At 42.9% G+C, this 19,348-nt stretch overlaps 1 protein-coding gene across 2 annotated transcripts; it reads right to left on the reverse strand.

Annotated features, from left to right (window-relative positions):
- Positions 1-2,327: 2,327 nt before the first annotated feature.
- MSRB2 (methionine sulfoxide reductase B2) lies at positions 2,328-18,513 on the reverse strand. 2 transcript variants are annotated; one of them, XM_031052592.2, is made up of 5 exons: positions 18,400-18,513; positions 17,054-17,160; positions 16,024-16,100; positions 12,222-12,369; positions 2,328-2,413 (listed from the first exon to the last, which is right to left on the reverse strand). In XM_031052592.2, the coding sequence occupies exons 1-5, from the start codon at positions 18,503-18,505 to the stop codon at positions 2,387-2,389; spliced, it is 465 nt and encodes a 154-aa protein (XP_030908452.1). In that variant the 5' UTR covers positions 18,506-18,513; the 3' UTR covers positions 2,328-2,386. The 2 variants fall into 2 exon arrangements, with proteins under 2 accessions (XP_030908452.1, XP_033925849.1); XM_034069958.1 differs by lacking the exon at positions 2,328-2,413 and adding an exon at positions 9,672-10,699.
- Positions 18,514-19,348: the final 835 nt, after the last annotated feature.

A 19,348-nucleotide genomic window follows, 5' to 3' on the forward strand; every position in this document is an offset into this window, starting at 1 on the left:
TTTGTAGCCTTTTGTCTGCGGCCTTGTTGTTTGGGTGGGGCTGCACCTGTTCATGGCGAGTGGGAATCCCTTAATTGCGGCTGCGAGGCTGGGCAGCTAGGGCTGGCCCTGCACACTGGCACACAAAGGCTTAGGGGAACACATGTGAATGTGGTGCCCTCTTTATGCCATGCCAGCGTTCAATGCAAATCCTCCACAGGTCTTCATGGCTCAGTTCCTGCATTCCCAGGGCTTCTGCCAGTATCTCACACACCGGATTGTCCTTGTCCTTTTGGTGCAGGGCAGAGATGCTGTCTCCCTGTATTTTGGATTATTGGGGCCTGCAATTGTTTAGCAATAGCACTTGAGGGACACTTGAGGGACAATAATTAAGGTGTACTTTTGGTTATAGAATCATCAGTTCTTTCCTGTTAACAAATGCAAACCGAGTTTACTTGGTGAACATATCCCTATTGATTTGAAGTGTCATGTTATTAACGATAGCTTGAGCCATGGATTATACAATACACTCAACTGAATCCTCAGAACTGACGAGACCCCAATTTCTTCCCTTCTTACAGAAGTCCATTCCGTTCAGCAACTGCCTCATTCCCTCCCTCCCCTACCCTATACTCTCCTCTGCCCTTGACACCACATTTCCTGGATGTCATCATCTCTTGGTCTCTCTTCTCCCTACCCAAGCTTTGCCTATCTTAATTCCCAGTCAAGTGTTACTGTCCCCCACCAAAATGCCACCAGAGAAGACACAGATAACACAGATGGCCTACACCTTTTAAATTGAGAGGCCAATGCCACAGAGACCTCTCAAGACCACAAACAAATTTGTGCCTACACCTCACACACACAGGCTGAAGTGTGAGTTGCTCATAAGGAAACTACAGAATCATAGAATAGTTTAGGCTGAAAGGGACCTGTAAAGATCATCTAGTCCAACCCCCCTGCAATGAGACATCTTCAACTAGATCTGGTTACTATGGTGTACCTGGATGCCAAAATCAACCAGGCTTCTGTAAGCGTGAACACAGACGTCCCCCAAACCCACAACACCACGATTTATTCCATGTTTCCCCAGGCCAGCTCCCCAGCTCCTACCAGTTTTGATGACTCCTCACAGGAAAAGCCAGCCGGCAGCGGGAGCCGTTAGGGCCCGGCCTCGGGGCTCTGCCGCCATCTTGTGACGCCGCGCGGAACGGCACTGACAGGGCCGGGCCTTGGGGCCCGACCCGGACCTGTGTGTCCGCCAGCCTGCCCCCGAGGCCGGCCGAGCTGACCCGGTGTTGAGACCTGCCGCCGCCACCCCGTCCCTTTCCACAGCGCACCAACACAAGTTAAAATAACCCCACCAAAAAACCAGGCTCGCCAAGGCACAGCAATGCCCGAAACATTGCAGTATGACTAAACCAGCCCTGAAAATGGCAGAAAAGCGCTTTCTTGCTTACTCTTGCTCATAACAGTGCATCCCATTTGCTGCGCTGCTGCCTCCGTGGCTTGCGGGTTTCTGGCTGTGAACCACCATGGTGGATGCTGCTCAGCCCACCTTTACTCAGTGTGAAGACTGAAGTGGGTACCAGATAATGAATGCTCAGTCCCCTCCATTAATAGCTCCTGTGAAGAGAATGAAAAGGGGGCTAAGCTGCTGCCGCCTTCATCTCGCTGCTGCAGAGCACAGCACCTGTACACCCCTCCCCTCCCCTTGGTCCTTGGCAGCATGCAGAAGAGGACCCTGCACCCCCATACCTTCTTTGAACCTGTTGTAATGGCTGTGAGGATAACCAGGGTTGAGAGCCAGCTGTTGTTGAGTTTATGTGACAAATGAGAGGTTCAGATGTAGGATTGATAGCAATTAGATTGCCACCTGCTATTGCTTTAATCCGTATCCCAGATTTTTAATTGTTAAGGGGGGTAGGGGAGCTGTTGGCACATGAATACGTAAGGATTATCTTAAAAGACACAAAGCGTTAGGATTGCATCCCAGTCATCACGAGCATGGGTGCCCATTTTTTAGTTTTAGCCTCTACTGTGAATTTTGGTCTCATTTTTGAACAGTTTAGTCCTGAGCTTTCTAGGACTTCTGTACTCTAAACTTCCATCCATCATTTTATTCATAATTTTATTTGTTTGTTTATTTTAGCAAATTCAGACAATTTCATTTTAGGCTTAGCCAGCTCTTTCCAGTTTGGCTTCCTGACAACCTTCTGCTGTCAAGTGCCCTGCATTCATTTGCATTGTGTCTGATTTTCAGCAGGTCCCTATCTGAGGCCTGTTCCTCCTGGCTGTTACCCAGGTGAGCATTCCTGCTGCAGTCAGAGTGATAATAGCTGTCAGTAATCGGTACTTCCACAGGTTTGCAGGGTCAGGGCTTGCTTCTTCCCCCCTTTGGATAGCACTAATCTGCTTTCAATTCACACATCTTCTGAAAAAGAGAACACCAAGAAATTTGAAAGGTTTTCCATCAGGTTCCACAAAGGGATATGCTTGAGAGAAACATTTTGATTTTGTTAGAGAGACAGACAAAATAGACTATGATTTGCATAAGGAGCTACTGAGAGAGGGAAATTGAATGAGAGGTCGAGGGAAGGGTTTTGATTGACTTCAAAGGGTATTGGATCAGATCCATGTGGAGCACCTGCAACTTCCTTTGATGCGTCAGCAAACTGGAGATAACAAGGCTCTCTTCTCCATACATTTCCTACCTAAGGCATTGTGTGGAAAAAGACTTTGAGACTGGCAATGGCACAAGCCAGCCTTAGAAGAGAAAGTAGGACAGTGTAATCTATTTGGGAGAAGCTGTTTTTTGTAGGTGATTTAAGGTTGCAACAGGATTGAAAGCAAACGTTCCCTAGAGGTCACTGGAGAGCAGCCAGTTGAGTTGCTCTGTGTTATGGGGAGAATTGTCAAAATATTCTGGAAAATTAAATATTTAAAAAAAAATGTATTTTGAGGTGGCTCTGAGTAGTCACTCAGGAGTGTGACTCTACTACTAGTAGTGATACTACTACTCTGAGTAGTCCATCCCTCTCCAAACCCACTGAACATATGCCATACCTCCACAGAGCAGGATCCCAAAACTGTACACTGCTCTGTTTTCTGCAGGCTGAGAAGTCATTACAAGTACAGCTGAAAACCTCTGCTCACTGTAGTTATCTGTGGAGGGGTGCTTAGTGGGCTTAGTTGAAGACTCGGCATGGGCAGAGTGGAGATTTACTGTGTCTCTAGGAGCAGTTTGTCAGTTTTAGGCTTTTTTTTTTTTTATTTGCAATTTCTGCCTATTCTTGAGGCAGGTATAGAGTAAGAAGGTGAAATCTTACAGAAAAGGTAATTGGCACAGGGGTAATAGAAATAAAAATAACAACAGGCCCAAAATAATAAGCCATGGCAAGCATTTCTACAGCCCTTTTCATCTGTGGATCTCAAACAATTTGCAAGAGCTAAAAAAGTTCTCTCAGCAGTGCTCATACATCAGAAATACACAGTTTCTTTCACCTATTGCTTAACTGCTGTCACCCCTGAATTAGGACAGAGAAGCTGTTCATTGCTCAAGGCAATGACGCCTTGCAATTTAGGGTGTGAGAGGCTAACTCAAACGGTAAGACAAGGCAGCATTTAGAGTCTAGAGTTGGCCAGGCCACTGCCTTACAAAAAGAGCCATGGATCTTTAACACCAAGTGGTCAGGCCCTCAGTTTGATGTCTCAGCTGATAAAACAGGAAAGGTGAAAGCAGGGGCAGAACCAATCTTTTAACAGCTGGCTATAGGAGAAGACAAATTTGTAAACTGAAAGAGGGACAAAGGAAAAACATTTACCCCCTGCTTTTAATAGAGATTCATTCATAAAAGTAAAGAGAAGGCTACAAGGTCATAGAAAGTTACATGTGATCCGGTTTTGGAAAATGCCCTTCTTACAGACCAAGCGCAGAGGCAGAGGCTACTGGGGCTATTGCCAAGGAGAAGTGTCTTGGAGGCCCTTTTTTTCCTTCTCTGGGGGCCTAAGGAAACTCCAGCTAGACATAGTGTACATGACAAGGTTTAATGACCTTTGTTCATAATGGGCCCGAGTGTGAATACCCAAGTGCACTGGGAAGAGGCCCAGGACTAAGAGGTAATGGAAAGCCTGAAATAGGGAGGGAACATTTTCTGGATTGGGAATAGGGTCATTCCTGGGGCAGTGAATGTGTGAGGGTTCATTCTGCACCTGGTATTCTGATTAACAGTGAGGTCAATCTCCTGAACTTCCCAAACATGAACACCTGCTTGTAGCTCTCCTCAGATCCTAGCCCTTCACAAGGCTTTTTCCTTCAGAAATCCAAGAAAATGCATAGACATCCCATGGCTCTGTTAGAACTGTCCCCAAGAGACTGTCACACCAGGAAGGACTGATCTCAGCTCCCTCATCCTTGAGAGTTCACAGTCAGCTCTTTTGCTACTGTCCTCTTCAGGCTTTCAGTCCTACATGCTTCTGTGTCCCCATCCTTCAGTGCTGACTCCTTCTGCAGAAGAAAACACAAATTCTCGTCATCAGCACCTTCCTCCAGCACCTTGTGTTGCCTTTGCCTCTTTCCTAACAGTTGTGCGAAATACTTTGCCATTCTTTCCTGTTCCTTCCTCCTATCACAAAATGTCTGGATCCATCTTCCAATCTTCCAGAAATGGCACCAAAGCAAAGATGACCTGGCTGTGGTCCACCTTTCTACATCCCATATGCCCTGCCACATCTAAAATGTGGCAGGGCATCACAGTCTTTGTTTCCAGAACCAAGCAGGCTACTTGAGCATCCTGATGACTTTTCTATTTTTTTTTCTGATTTCTGTGGCAGCTTCTCTGTCCCTGATAAGTTCTTCTGGAAGTCACTTTGTAAATGATGCCAAGCCTAATGTACACAAAGGAGGTGAGCTGGATGAGTACAGTTGATGCCTGCTCCACCAGCCTCTGCAGACCATGCAGGGCAGATCCTTACAGCCACCTCCAGCATGTGCAGGTAGCAGGCACAGGACTGTGTGTTTGATCATCTCTCTGGCACAGAGAAGTGCCCTGGGTGTGTGGAATTAGGAGAGTTCAGGCACAAGGTGAGGGAGAATGCAATAAATAAAGCTAGAGCCTGGGGGATATTACAAAGGGATTTCTGAGGAGGAGTGGGAAAGGATACCACAGAGCAAAGAAAAAAACAGAAAAAAAAACAAAAGAGAAGACAGTAAAAGGCAGTGCAATAATGGGCATGGATTTCTCTTTCTTTTGCCCCATGGCAAGCTGCCAATCCCTTCCACACACATTCCTCAGCGCTGCTAAAACCAGTCCCCATGGACACACCTGCCTTGAGACAAATTCTTTTAGTCTTGAAAAAATCTGGGCACTTCTTCAATAAAGAGCTTTGCTTTTAAACTACTCTGCCTTTGTGAATTTTGGCAGCAGCTTGCACTTGGAGAGCTTTTGAGAACCCTTTTCTGTAATCAGATTCCCCTGCCCCAGGGGACTGTGGGCAAGTCACTTCCCACAGCTGTCCCTCAGCTTCCTATTCTGTGACATGTGGCTCACCACTACGTCAAAGGGCTGGGGTTAGGCATCATTTATGTGTAAAGAGCTGTGAAATCCATGAGGTTGATGGGATGCTGAGCATTACACCACACACTGTGAGGGTAGTGTTACCACAGCTCATCACTTGTATATAGCAGGAGGTTGGACAGGCACAGGAGTATGGTTTAAACCATTTCACTGCCAAGAGCGAAAAGTCATTAAGTGAATGGAATTAGGAGGCAGTTCAGTCTTATAGTGACAGCGCCCATTTCTTCTACACAGTATGTCTGAAGCTGAACACTAGAAAATACAAACATGCTTAGGAGTACTAGCCAAGTCCTCACCATCTTGTTCAAAACCAGAAAAAAAGCAAAACCCAAACACTTTTTCAGTTCCTTCTCATGCAGGCTGCCTCCTGTGCCACCTCATACGGGAGATGTTCTGGGCTGGCAAAATCTTATTTTTGGTCTGAGAAACATCTCTCTTCTTCTGTTGTTCTGACCAGAATCAGGTTGTCAACAGACTTACAAGAGAATCCAAATGATTTGCAACATGGTGCAACAGAAAAGGGCATCACTACAGTTCTGTGGATAGGTGGCTAAAATAATGGGCATCATGGTTTCTGGTGAAAGGAACGTGAAGCTGCTAGTAAGGTAAGAGTAACCTGCTCCTTCTTCCCTATCTTCTCTCTGTGCTCCCCCCAAAAAAGCCATGCTGTCTTCCAGGAGAAGAAGTTACTGTTAGCAAGCTGTGTTGCATCACTTCTACTTGAAGCTGTGTTGGAACATGAAGAACATAGGTTCACTTTAGGCTGCATGGCAACATGCAACACAGCTGGAAAATACTGTGGCCTAATTCCCAACCAAGCCCATACCATCTTTGCTCTGAGAAAGAGGTCAAGTATTGCTCTTTATGTGCCAAAGTTGCCCTAGTTGGCTCAGCCTTGGTTTTAATGCCATAGCTGGAAAAAAACATGCTAATTTTACCTTCTTTGTTTCGATAATTCACCCCCCTACCAAGCAATCAAGTACCAAAACAAGTTTTAAAAAAGTCAGAGTGTGAAGATAGGAACACTGGTAGGAGCCATGCAGAGTCTAATTCCGGCTTGGCTGCAAATTTAATTTGTGGTCTTGAGCAAGTCAATTAAATTCTTTTCATCAAATCTTCCCTCAGTAAAATCCAGAATAATTACTTGTCTTGTAGAGATGCTGCGAAAACTAAGAAAGTCTTTAAATAATTTATTTAAGATGTTAAAGCCTCTTAAGAATTATGTAGAAACCTCAATTAAGATTTCTAAAAAGGTTATTTAAAACCACAATGGGATAAAAAAGTATCATCATTGGAACTAATTAATGAAATAACAATGTTGAAAAACTTCTCTGATGTGAACAATAGAACATAAATCTGCAGTTGCCTGGCAGACTACAGTCAGCTCAGAGAAGCAACTGCTCTTCTGAGCATTTCTATGGTGGAACAAAGTCAGTGCAGGTGCATGTGGAAAGTCTTGTAGCCTATGATACTCTTTAGTAGTGTCTTCCATTATTATTGGTCTTTATTATTCTTTGTAACACTTTGTCCCTTTAGCTGGGGTCTGTCCTGGTGTGGTTGGTACCACAGACACAGAAGATAATGAAATTCCCTGCCCCAAAGAGCTTACAGTCAGAGGTCCTGAATGCCTAGCAGTTTACATCACACAAGGATGAAACCATGAATGTGAGCAGCTCTGTTTATAGATGTAAAACTAGCGTCCATAAATGAATCATTATGGGAGATAAGCTCAGATACATGACGAGAAATGTCATGGGGATTTCCCTGGCATGAAGCACAAGGTAACAGTGGCATCATTAAGGCTGGTGTAACTGTCAGAGTACACCAAATATGCTCTATGCACATACTGAGAGATGCAAATTTCAGGGAGGAGGCCAGGAAGAGGCAGGGTAACTAAATGGCCTAGCACAGTCTTAGATTAATCTCCTCTTTGGTTTTGGTAGCCCTAGAAAAAGCACAAATATATTAGAAGAAAATTTGACCTTAATCTTACAAAGGCAGAGATTACTGGCAAAGCACAGGCCAGTGCCGTCAGCATATCTGAGACAAAACACAAGGTGGGACCAAGCTGTGATGTATCTCACAAGTGAAATACAGAAGTTCAAGCTGATATATACAGCATAAAAAGCCAGCAGAGGGAATGGTAAAACCAAAGACACAGACAGCCTGCAGTTTTATACATGCAGATCTTGGCGCATCCTCAGATTTAGTTGTTAGCCTAAGAATAGTAATGCTCAGCTCGAGAGATGATTAACTTGAACTCAAATGAGCATGGCACTTCCCCCCATCTTGCACTGTAGGACAAACAATAGAAAATAAGGCTGTCAAGGATGCCATTTTATAAAGGACTACTGAGGAGTAACCCATCTGATCCATGTAATTTTCCACAACTGATAAAGTAATAAAAAGATGGATCTGTTAAGAAACCTCTGCCTTATCCCCACCACAGTACTCAAGATTGCTGTGAAAACAGTTCCAGGCACTGTCAGATACAGCAGAGAATGTGAGAGTCAGACACTGAATAAAAGGCATTGCAAGAGCTAATTCAAGAAGGTCATACCATTTCCTTCACACATTCTTCCCTTACCTACCCACCTCTCCCTTTTCCTCTGCTGAGTCCTGCATCATTCATTTGTATGGCTGTGTTTTAATGGAAGAGGTGCAAGCTGCCTGCAATGGAGAGGGCTGCAAATTTAATTTGCAAATTTGGCTTTTATTTCAAATTGATTACTGGCCATACTTGCAAAGGAAATTATTTTCCCTGTTCCTCTACCAATATATACACATGGGTTTTACAGACACCTAAACACTTTTAGATTTACAGTGAGGTGTAAGCAGCAGGATATTCAAATACCTCTCAGTATAGCTACTCCAAACTGTGGGATACACCACCACAGTGAAAGGTGATGTGCCACTACTCTGGTTTTAAGATGTGGTGAAAGCCAAACCCTCCTCTTTCCCCAATATTCTTTTGAATAAGCAGAACAAGGTTGCTTAGCTCAATGTCTGGTTTCTGTGGGGCACTGGAGTTGTGCTTTATGCTGTTTGCTTGGTGACATATCAGTGTAGTGCAATTCAGATGCTATCCCTGAAGATGTGAGTCTATTCATATGATTACGTATCTGTAAATAACAGTGCACAAGCCAAACTGGGGCTTTAACAGGACCTCAGGTCATCTTCCTGTATGAAGTGAAGAGGCACTAGCTGCTGCTTAGACCAAACATTTCCAGTTGCATAAAGTCATGTTCAAAGGCATAAATGTGTTCTCTGCTCAGGCAAGCTTCCTCTGTCAGTAAGTTACTAACTTGCTAGTTCACTAAGAGCTGGTTTCACCAACCACATACATCCAAGGTACTAAACTGAGTGTGTTTTGCACACATCTGTGTGTGGATACTTGTCAGTGAATGAAGGCACATCAAGATATGAGAGATACATGAATTCAGATCATGTGAGAACAGTAATCTCTGTACAGCCTGTGAAGACTCGGGTGCAGAGACCTGAACAGGTTGGGCACATACATCCTGGTCAGAACAGGCAGGCAACAGCAACAGGTGATGCAAGGACATCTCTGCATAGCAGAGCACGATGCAGTGCAGGCATAGCAGGCAGCATGTGGGTGCCATTAACAGACACCGCTGATGACAGTGTGACCATCACCATTTATGACACTACATAAAACCAGTAGTAGCAAGTGTCTGCTTCATGCCTCTGGTGGCTTTTGTGCTGTTCTGGTTTAGGTTGACTATAGGGATCATTGCCCTCATCTGTTGTTTTTAGAAGTTATGAAATTGTAGAGTTCTCCTGTAGAAAGTACAGGAGAATGAAAAGCTACAGAGCTCCAAAACAGAAGGAGCAAAGGTAAATTCAGTGGAATAGAGGTCCATTTTCTGAAGTAATTTAAACAGTTTTAAGACTACACTAGTAAATGAACACACCCTTTTTATTACTGAGGCAACCAAAGTGGGGAGAATGGAAACAGCCTGTTATAGGTAAAGCCAAATGAGATGTTGCCTAGTAACTCTCAGCAGGGAAGCATTTAAATCCAGCCAGTTTAGTGAAGCTGATGTTCTGACTCAGAGATTATTTTCTCTGGAAAAAACCTGAAAGAGGGAAAGCTCAATAAGAAACGTACAATTTATTTTCCAGCAAACCATGGTAACAATGCTTGGGAGAATACAGAATTATTTACAAACTTGCACAAATAAGAACAGACAAGGTATGTTTTCAACAAAAGCATCACTTTACTGAACACATTTTTTATGCTAATTCCTGCCCCCCTCCCCGTACAGTCAATTTCACATTCATTTCTGTTTTGGGATTCTGAAATACACAAGTGATAACAGAAGTGTGGATACATTACAGATTGTTACATTATTATCATATTATTTCTGTAAGAGGAAGTTCCTGGAGCAAACCCTGTTTCAGCTATTGGACTCAGAATCAAAGCCGTTGCTTTTAAAGAAGAAAGACTGTGTCCTCACTGGTTCTGTTGCCTGAAATAGTTTTAATTAAGCCCTCCTTCTGCTTTTATGTGTGCACGGAAAAGTCACTTGGCTTGGTTAAAGACCTCTCACATCAGGGAAAAAAACCTCACCTCAAACCTTGTTTGGAGATTCATGTTATTTTTTCTTCCCTTTAGAATGATATGATGATTTTACAGAAGTAAAAGCTCTGTCTTTTGTACATCAGTATTCCTGGGTGCCACAACTAGTATTCAGCATCAGCAAAGTCAGGTTCAGGGAGAGTACTTCGTTTCAGCAGCCTCAGTGCAGTTCACATTGATAATTATGATGTGAACTATTGCATATTTTTAATTTAAAAAAATACAATAAACAGGTAACATTTACATCACACTAATCATGAAAAAGCAGATTGCCAAAGGTTTAACACAAAAATATGTATCTTATCAACACTCAGCTGGAAAGCAAAGCTGCAGTGGCATAAAAATTTGAGTTCTATATTAAAAACATGAGGTTTTCACAAGCCTGTTGTATAAGCAGTAAAAGGATGTTCTATAAGCCACAGAGATCCACTTCTCATTGACCAGAGTCTGGTCTGAAGTTTAAGGAAACACTGTTGATACAGAACCTCTGCCCAGAAGGTGGGGGACCATCATCAAATACATGGCCTAGATGGGCTTCACACTGCAACAGAAATGATGTACCATTATTACCACTGCAATTACAGATCGACTTGGTACTAACTTGAATTAAGAAACTTGTATGATGAATTTACTGTTGAGTTATGTTGGTGGGGGAGTCTTGGGGAGAGATCAGAAATATGTCCTGGAGTAATCACCTCTTGTCAGTGGGCGAATATCTGCCCCCAGACAAGCAGAGCGCAGAAGAGGAAGTTGAAAGGTACTAATGACAGGAAGTATAGGGAATAAATGGGAGGATTCAGACATCTCAATATATAACGAAAATGTCAAGTTAATTGAGGCAGTCACTGTAGGGACTTCTCACAGGTCAGCTAGGATTTCCTACCCAAAATTACAAAAGGGAAGAAATAGGACTCAGAATACCTATCAGTGGCTCATTATATAATTGAAAGGTTATCTTCAGCTGGGGTTCTTGAAAGGTGATTGCTGGATATTCCTGCAAACATGAACTCTGCAGTAGATGCTTGTTACATTTGCAGATAATACCTAATCCTGTTAGAATGGGCTGCAAGCACACTGGAGGGCAGTGTTAGCAGTATTAACAGTTTGGAAAAACAAGCAAAAAACCACCCAAACCCAAAAGCCTAAGATGCAATTCATTCAACTCAATTGCATACTTTTATACCCTAACAAAATTAATAAATAGCACAGGTTTAGGGTTGGAAATAAATGGTCATGGTGGCAGTTCTTTGGAAGACAACCTGGGTATTATAGCAAGTCCTAAAAGAAATATGGGTCACGGGCTGTGGAAAGGTAAAGGTGTAAGATCAGGAACACTATAACACACCTACACAACCTCTCATGCAGGCTAGGCACACCTGCAGTGCTATGTCCAGGTCTGCACTGTACTCAAGAAGGAAAAGGATCAATTTGGAAGGAGTGCAAAATACAGCAACAAGATGACTAACACTAAAAAACACTTCATAAATAGAACCAGGCCTTTTAAGTCTAGAAAATAGATGATTTAAGGAGTCAAAATAGCTACTCAAAATAGAAGGGTGGCTTCTGTGGAATAAGAGAAGCCATAGAAGATAGCTGTGAAGATGTAGGGCACAGCCCCTGCTGTGCAGGGCAAACAGTAGTAACTTTCAACGGCTGTGGTGTCTCCATCACTGCGTATTTTAAGAACAGCTTCAGCAAACATTTAGGAGGACTGAATTATGAGGAACTGCCCCTGTGATGGAGCAAAATGGGCTAAATCTCACAGCCCCTTCTACTGTGTGTTTTTCTGTCCTGCAGTTCACCTGTGGTCATCTGAATATGTTTTCTGTCTAAACTCCAGCCCTTGGATATACTTAAACAACTGTTCTCCCTAGTCACATCATTTGTTCAACCTAAACCAGCTGCCTATACCTGATACTTCAAACTACTCATATGAACAGTTGTAGTGATAATCACTAACAGTAATTCTCACTATTGTATTTAGGTAGATTCATTCACAGGCACAAAGAAAATGTATTTGTTAAGATGTGGATCTTTGGGTATCACCTCCAAAATAAACATACCTGTTTGCAGACAACTTCAGTTCTAGTTGGTCCCAATGAGTTATCTGGTCGTCTCATAATATTAGCATTGCTTTCATCTCTGCCACAGGTACCATAAGCCTCAGAAAATGATGGCCATCCAGTCCCAGAATTGAACTTCTTTTCTGAGCTATAAGGAAAAGCAGATCTTCTTCTTAATAAATAACAGACATGTTACAAAAAAATCTGATTTTCATAAGAACATTGGATTGTTTACCTCATCCCTGTCTTGTACTGCTATTAATAATATTTGACACAGTATAGATTTTCTCACTGGCATCAGACTGTGCTGGAAGCTCTTTTCCAAAGGGAATTCTCAATCAGCCCACAACATGAGCTTTTGCTTCGCTGTCACCGTTTCACTGACAGACTTGCATTCTATAAAGGTTGAAAAAAAGCTTTTTCTAACAACTGAGGCATTTGTGGGTGCCTCCTCTTAACATCCAGGATTACCAACCCTGCTTAGCTGCATATTAAAACCTAGAGTATATTGGAAAATATGATCAGAAAATATTTTTGGGATCTAGCATACAGAAATGAGATAATCCACCTTGTTTAAAGTTGTGCAAGCTTTGACAGCAATAAGAACTTTCTCCTAGAGAGAAGTGACCTAGTTTGAGTTAGAGTGAGAAATGAAAACAGACACACATGCTCCTGGGGTAAGTGGTCTGGAGACCCAGCACGACCGTTTCCTCCCCATTTTCCATGGTTTATCCCATTTCACAAACCCAATGCTCTTACTGGCATCTAGTGGTAGATGGAGACACAAACACCAGCAGTAGCTTTTCTGTGATCAGGGTGAGTCCATTAGTTAACACAGAATTTAAAGCAAAATATCTAGTATAGATCATGTATATTTTGGTGGGATGTTAATATAGTGGAGAAAAATCTTACTTGCAGTGCCTTTTTTAGAAAGAAAATACAAACAAACTGAGCAAAAAGCTTAAAAAAATCCAACCCAAAGAATAGGGCATGTTCGAGCATGTGTTTTATCATTAACTGTACAGGGCTGTCTTTGAGCAATGCAACTGTGGAAATAGAGGAGAATTTGCAAATACAGAACAGAAGGCTACTTTTTGTTGTGGCTGTTGCTCAGTCCTTTACATGACTCCATAAAGACCCATGAGAAATGCTCTTCTACCTCCTCCCCTCCATAAAACTGGGGAGAAACAGGACACAGCACAGAAGCAGGCAGCACTGGAGAAAACGCAGTTTGCAGACTCTATTTGCGTGATAAGGTATTTAGAGCTCCAGGCCTATTTCGTTCTAGCCAAAAAAGGCTCCCTGCCTCTCCTTGCTACAAAACCACACCAACACTTTGCCTGCCAGCCAGAGTCCCAGAGAATAACCTGGGGGAACACAAATGTCTGTACTGGCTCCTGAGTTTCCTGGGCATGGGCCTGCATGCATATTTCAATCAACTCTTTTGACACAGGGACCCTTCTGCTTATTCATATACAGATCCAAGGATCCTCTCTGAAACCCTGCAGAGCCAAGGAAGGTCTTTAATGCTATGTGAGTTTTGCATCTGACCCTGACTGATTCTGTCCCTTGCATGCCACTCACAATGCTTCAGTTTTTTGTAGATGTTTCCACTGCTAAAGAATCAATCTTGTGAACTGCTAAACTAGCTCTCAACAGAAACAGTCTCTGTGTGGTTTTACTAACAGTAATATCACTTAGATTCCCTAATAGAAACATTTTAGTACCCAAAAATATTGCTGTTCGAGATCATATTTGTCCTTTGAAGTATTTCACCACTTAATTTATGGATAAATGGACTTTCCCTAAACATATGCATTAGATTACCCTTCGACACACCATTCCTCCAGCACATGTCATTTACTTTGATCCCTATTTCAGTCGTCCTGGATGGAATCCAGATAATTCTAAAAAGTGCTTTTTGCTGTATGAATCTCAGCTGTAGGTTTATGGTTCGCTGAAGGTTTGAGTTTTCATTAAAGCACCACAATTTGCTATCTATAAAGGTTAGGAGTTTGTTCCATGTATTTCCAACTCTTTCAAATATGTATTTGATAGCAGAAGGTAATAAATTCTGGTATAAATGCATACACACACATCTATACTTTGAAAGAAAGAAGGAAATGCTTCATATTTACCTGTAGCTATGATCTGATGCATTTAGGAAAAAAAAGGGCATTTTTAAATGCACTAGGAAATAAACATAATGAATGAATCCCTTATCAAATACCATTTCCCCCTCATATTTAGTGTCCTCCACAACATAATGTACTCATGGTAAATATATTTTCAGACCATTTTGCACATTTAGTAATTTTCAATTTTCTTAACAGGTTTTTTTATTACTTATTTTTCTGAAAGTTTGTGGGAGGTTTAATTTCTCTGTATCACTATGCAAGGCTCAGCATTATTTTATGCTTTAAACAGAAGTGCCTATATTCTCTGAGAGTGGATACTGCAAAAAGCAGCATGACTGGTGATATTGTTGTTTTGTTATTAGTTTAGCAGCAGCAGCAATTCCCTCCCGTGCTCATCTCTTCATGTTGGCCTGTCAATATCTATTATCTAATATAAAGGAAACCTAAATTGAAGGAATATTTGAGGGAACTGAAGGAAACTTGCACAGCTTAATAATTTAAAATTTCTCTCATTTACCTGAATTTTTCACAGGTATTTTTAAGATTTTGTATTTGTCTTCAGAATATTCTGCAACGTGTTCTAGGTTCTGAAGTAAATGTACTTCAAAGTGTTTATTATCAAACCTCTACAGAAAAAGATACATTTAAGCAAATGTTCATTTGCATAACAATAGCTTTCTGTACTTGGTCAAAGAATAACAGTTCACAATTATCAGCCTCTAATTTTACCATTTAATTGCTTAGTTTAGGTTTATTTTTAATACAGCCATTACCTTCTCCCCCCCTTTCTTACTGTCCAGATCTCTTGTTCCTCAGGTTCCCATTGAAGTTCTGATCTCTGATGCATCCTTTAAAGTCTTCATAAAAATGGGCATATCAGCCATATTCCATTGAACTCTCAGCTCAGGATAAGTAAAGGCTATTTTCTAGATCAAAAATATAAGGAACTGTCTTCCTGCTTCAGCTACAGAGAACAGAACACCTTCTGAATATTCTACTCTGAGGCATTCTATTTCCTTTTACTTAGACTTTAATGAAGTTGCAAAATATATAGTATTGTAAAGAGCACAGAGGTTAACAGCAGTCATTTACAGACAGGTTTTAAAAAGTAAATGTAACCAAATGTAACCAAAAAGTCAAAAATAGTGGAATTTAATTTAGGAAGCAAGAAGGAGGTGGAGGTGAAGAGAAGATCTCAGATCCAGTATGAGGGACCCAGCAGTAAGAACATAACATCTAGGCTAAAGCAGACCAAAAGTCTGTCTAGCCCAGCAGCATAAGTGGCAGAAGACAGCTGTGGAAGAGCACGAGAACAGAGCAAACATACAGTGATACTCACACAAAAATACATGTATTTTGTGGCAGCTTGTGACTTAGGGACCTCTTAAACAGAGAATTATAATCAATCAAGGACAGTGTGTGTGGCAGGCAACAAAGGCAGACCATAAGTATCAGCTACTGCCTGCTGGCCACTGGAGACCCTCATTTGTTCAAGAAAAGGGGCTGTACCTGTATCACCACAGGTATCCTGGAAATCCTGTACTACACTCTGGCACCAAAGGACTGTTCTGACCTAAGCTTCCCACTCCTCTCATGAACAGATACTTCTCCTCCTGTCATAGTTTGGACATTTTAAGGAAGCTGTGAAACCTAAAGGGTGTTACCTGAACAGTGGGGCATTGCAGCACACACAGCAGTATATTCCCGATTCTGTGTTATTCAGATAGATCCCACTAAATGGCTTTTAAAAAAAGGAAGAAAAAAGAGGAAGTTAATAATCTAGGTCTTTAAAGCTCACCATCTGGAACAAGCATGTGGGAATCAGATTCAAAACAGGAGAAAAACCATAAAAAGAAGGCTTCACAGGGGGGCTTTGAAGAACAAACATTAGCAGACTAAAGAAATGAAGGGCAGGATGCCTTTGGATTAATAGTGAAGACTACCCCCTGCCCCTAGAAACTTCGAGAGCAGTCAGATGCATAAATCATCCAGGTACCAGGGCCGGAGTCGTGACCTCTGAGGAAATGTGTAGCATCCCAAAGACCAGGGCTCTGCTGTGGAGTGCCACAACTTCAAAGTGGCTCTACAAAGGGACTCTCTTTGCCCTGAATGGTCTGGAATTGGGATCCTTATTTTATAGATAAGGATTTTGGCATGGCTCACATGGTTTAATCTCATGGTACATGCTCCATGCACACAGAAGCCCTGGCTTTGGGCTGGGGACACCCACAATTCTACTTGGCCTCCATCACAGAAAGAAGTAAGGCACAGGGACAAGGTGGGTGGTGACCTGGCACACGAGGGACAACCCAGCCCCTGAAGGGAGTGCTATGCATTAGATTTCCATGGCTAATATACATATGGTCTAAAAAAGGGGACTATAGGACCAGAGTGTGATCTTCTCCCTCTCCTTTGGAGAGGTCTCCACCACTGCCACACAGACAGCTGAGCTGGCAGCAGAGTATCCCAGAGGAAAAAAACCCACTGAAATAAGAATGTAGAATGATTTTTTTATCCTCAAACCAGTGTGGATCAGAACAGAATCCACCCAGTTCAGTATGCTGAGTCTGCCTTCCACCCACGGGAAGGCAGAGGAAGCAACTGAGTAGTGACAGCTCCACACAGCAGGTTTATCTCTGCCCAGCAGGCAGAGGAGGTGGCTTAACCTTGGACAGCATTAATGCTTTTGCTTACCGGTTCAGTTCCTTTCTGTCTTGTAACATAGAATTGCTCTGGAGTCAATTTCTTTTTCCAGTCTGCAGCAGCAGTTGCTTCAGCTTGTTTAGTCAGAGAGCCTGAGCCTTCAGTTAGATACAGAAAGACAAGTCACAATAACTTTAAAATCATGCGCAGCTCCAGCACACCACCTGAGAAAGCTCTGATTGGAAATGGGCATCCAAGGGACCATCCACCTTGGCCAGCACAGTCCTCTGTGCTGGCTTAAGACAACTGCTGGTATGCTGGTGCTCCTTCCTCCTACCTGGGTATCACTGAAAGCTTTGGCAGTTTGCCTCTTGGAAACCCTCAAACAACACAACTAATGTTCATTTATGGGCTGTCAAAGGCTATCAACTTCCACAGGCCTCTGTGAACTAGTGATAAGAAGCACTGAAAGAAATACCTACAGCCCAAAAGAAATAGAGCCATAGTCCTGAGGGACACAAAAATGGAGAGCATAATCCCATAATGGTGCAAAACCTCCAGCAATACCTCCTGTGAATCATACAATCACAGAATAGTTAGGGTTGGAAAGGACCATAAGATCATCTAGTTCCATCCCCCCTGCCATGGGCAAGGACACCTCACCTAGCCCAGGCTGCCTAAGGCTCTGTTCAACCTGGCCTTGAACACTTCCAGGGATGAAGCATTTACCACTTCTTTGGGCAATCTGTTTCAGTGCCTCACCACCCTCACAGTAAAGAATTTTTTCCTTATATTTAATCTAAACTTCCCCTGTTTAAGTTTAAACCTATTACCCCTTGTCTTGTCGATAGTCCCTGATGAAGAATCTCTCTCTGGCATCCTTGTAGGCCCCCTTCAGATACTGGAAGGCTGCTATGAAGTCTCCATGCAGCCTTCTCTTCTCCAGGCTGAACAGTGTGTGAGTCTGTACACACCATATAGGCCATTTATGGTGGTATGGGATTGCAAAAGTATTAATAGATTGGCTGAAAAACAATGAATAGAACAGTTTGATTCCTTCCTAATCAAAAGTGTGAGGTTGGGAACTACCTCCACACTTACTGCCCATCAGCATAGGATCCTTGGAGAAAAATCAGCCCGAGTAATAAATGCTTGCTTGGACTCATCTTTTGCAATGCAGAGGTGATACGGCGGGGGGGGTGGAAGAGAGAGAGAAAACTTACAATCACAGTTTAACTATAAACACCTATAATTTAGCCTGCCAGTTCAAGAGAAATACCTACCACAGGCTGATATTGCCCTTTCCGATCAGCTAGAGGACACCAGGGTCGAGAATACCTTCCCATCGCAGCTCCTGCCCTTTCCCCTCATCTCCCTATGGTCCGGGCAGAAGGTACCTGTGTCACCGCGGATGCTGTGGCTGCTGCTGCTGGAGCTTCCTCTATGGACGAGGAAGAGGAGGCGGCAGCTCCCGAGCATCCTCCGGAGCACATAAGACGCCATAGCGGTGGGGCGGGACCGGCAGAGACGCCGAACGCGGCGTCCGGCGTCTCTCCCGGTCCCGCCCCACAGCGTTCTATGTCTCGTCCATGCGTTCAACCTGAATAATTGCACGTTATGAGTAAAGCACCCCGTTAAACACCAATGCAGCAATTGCAGGTAAAGGTTTCGATCGCTTCTTTAAGAGCTCGGCTTAAACTGCAGCACTATCCTGTCGAGGCATTTGCTTGCAGCTGTTTTAAGAACAAGTCCGGTGTTTACACACGAAAGTGCTCTTAAAATGCGTCTTGTAGGCGTTGCTCTTAGTTGTATTGATTGAGAACGTGGTGTGATTTGCAGTCACAGCTGCTTTGGCTTGGTCTATAAATATAGCTGTAATAGGACATGGGGTTTAGTGTCCTTAGAAGGTAGACCTAAACACAGGGCAGTTTTCAGGTTAAGCCTTAATGCTGTTGTCTGGGGTTTTTCCCCTGATAGCTCCATTTCTGATTTGGAATTAGGTCATCACTGAACAGTGTGGAAGGAACTGTTTTGGTTGCACTGGGTAACAAATGGTGTTTAAAACAAAATTACTTTCTTTTTAGTCTAATTCTTCTAGCCTAATTTTAAAATCAAAGCAAAAAATAGTGTTGTGTGATCAGTCCTGTGTATACACACCCTTACTGAACCATCCTCATGCCTAAGACTGTGAGTTTGATGGCAGCTGAGGACATCCAGCACAGCATATGATCAGTACCATGGCTGTAATCAAATCCTCTGCTTGGATCCTCATGCACCAGAAGACAGCAGCAAAGCTTGTAGGTGATTGCATTCCCTGCCTGCAGTGGCAGGGGAGAGTGGGACACA

Source organism: Melopsittacus undulatus, chromosome 1, assembly GCF_012275295.1.
Source record: "Melopsittacus undulatus isolate bMelUnd1 chromosome 1, bMelUnd1.mat.Z, whole genome shotgun sequence".
Classification (NCBI taxonomy): Eukaryota; Metazoa; Chordata; class Aves; order Psittaciformes; family Psittaculidae; genus Melopsittacus; species Melopsittacus undulatus.

Bases quoted from the DNA above. Each gene is read 5' to 3' on its own strand.
- MSRB2 (XM_034069958.1), bottom strand. From the start codon at position 18,505: ATGGCGTCTTATGTGCTCCGGAGGATGCTCGGGAGCTGCCGCCTCCTC. The intron at 12,370-16,023 runs GTAACACCCTTT...TTTTCCTTATAG, and splicing joins TGCAATGCCCCACTGTTCAG to CTCAGAAAAGAAGTTCAATT. The intron at 10,700-12,221 runs GTATGTTTATTT...TTTCTGTTGCAG, and splicing joins CTGAAGTTGTCTGCAAACAG to TGTGAAGCCCATCTAGGCCA.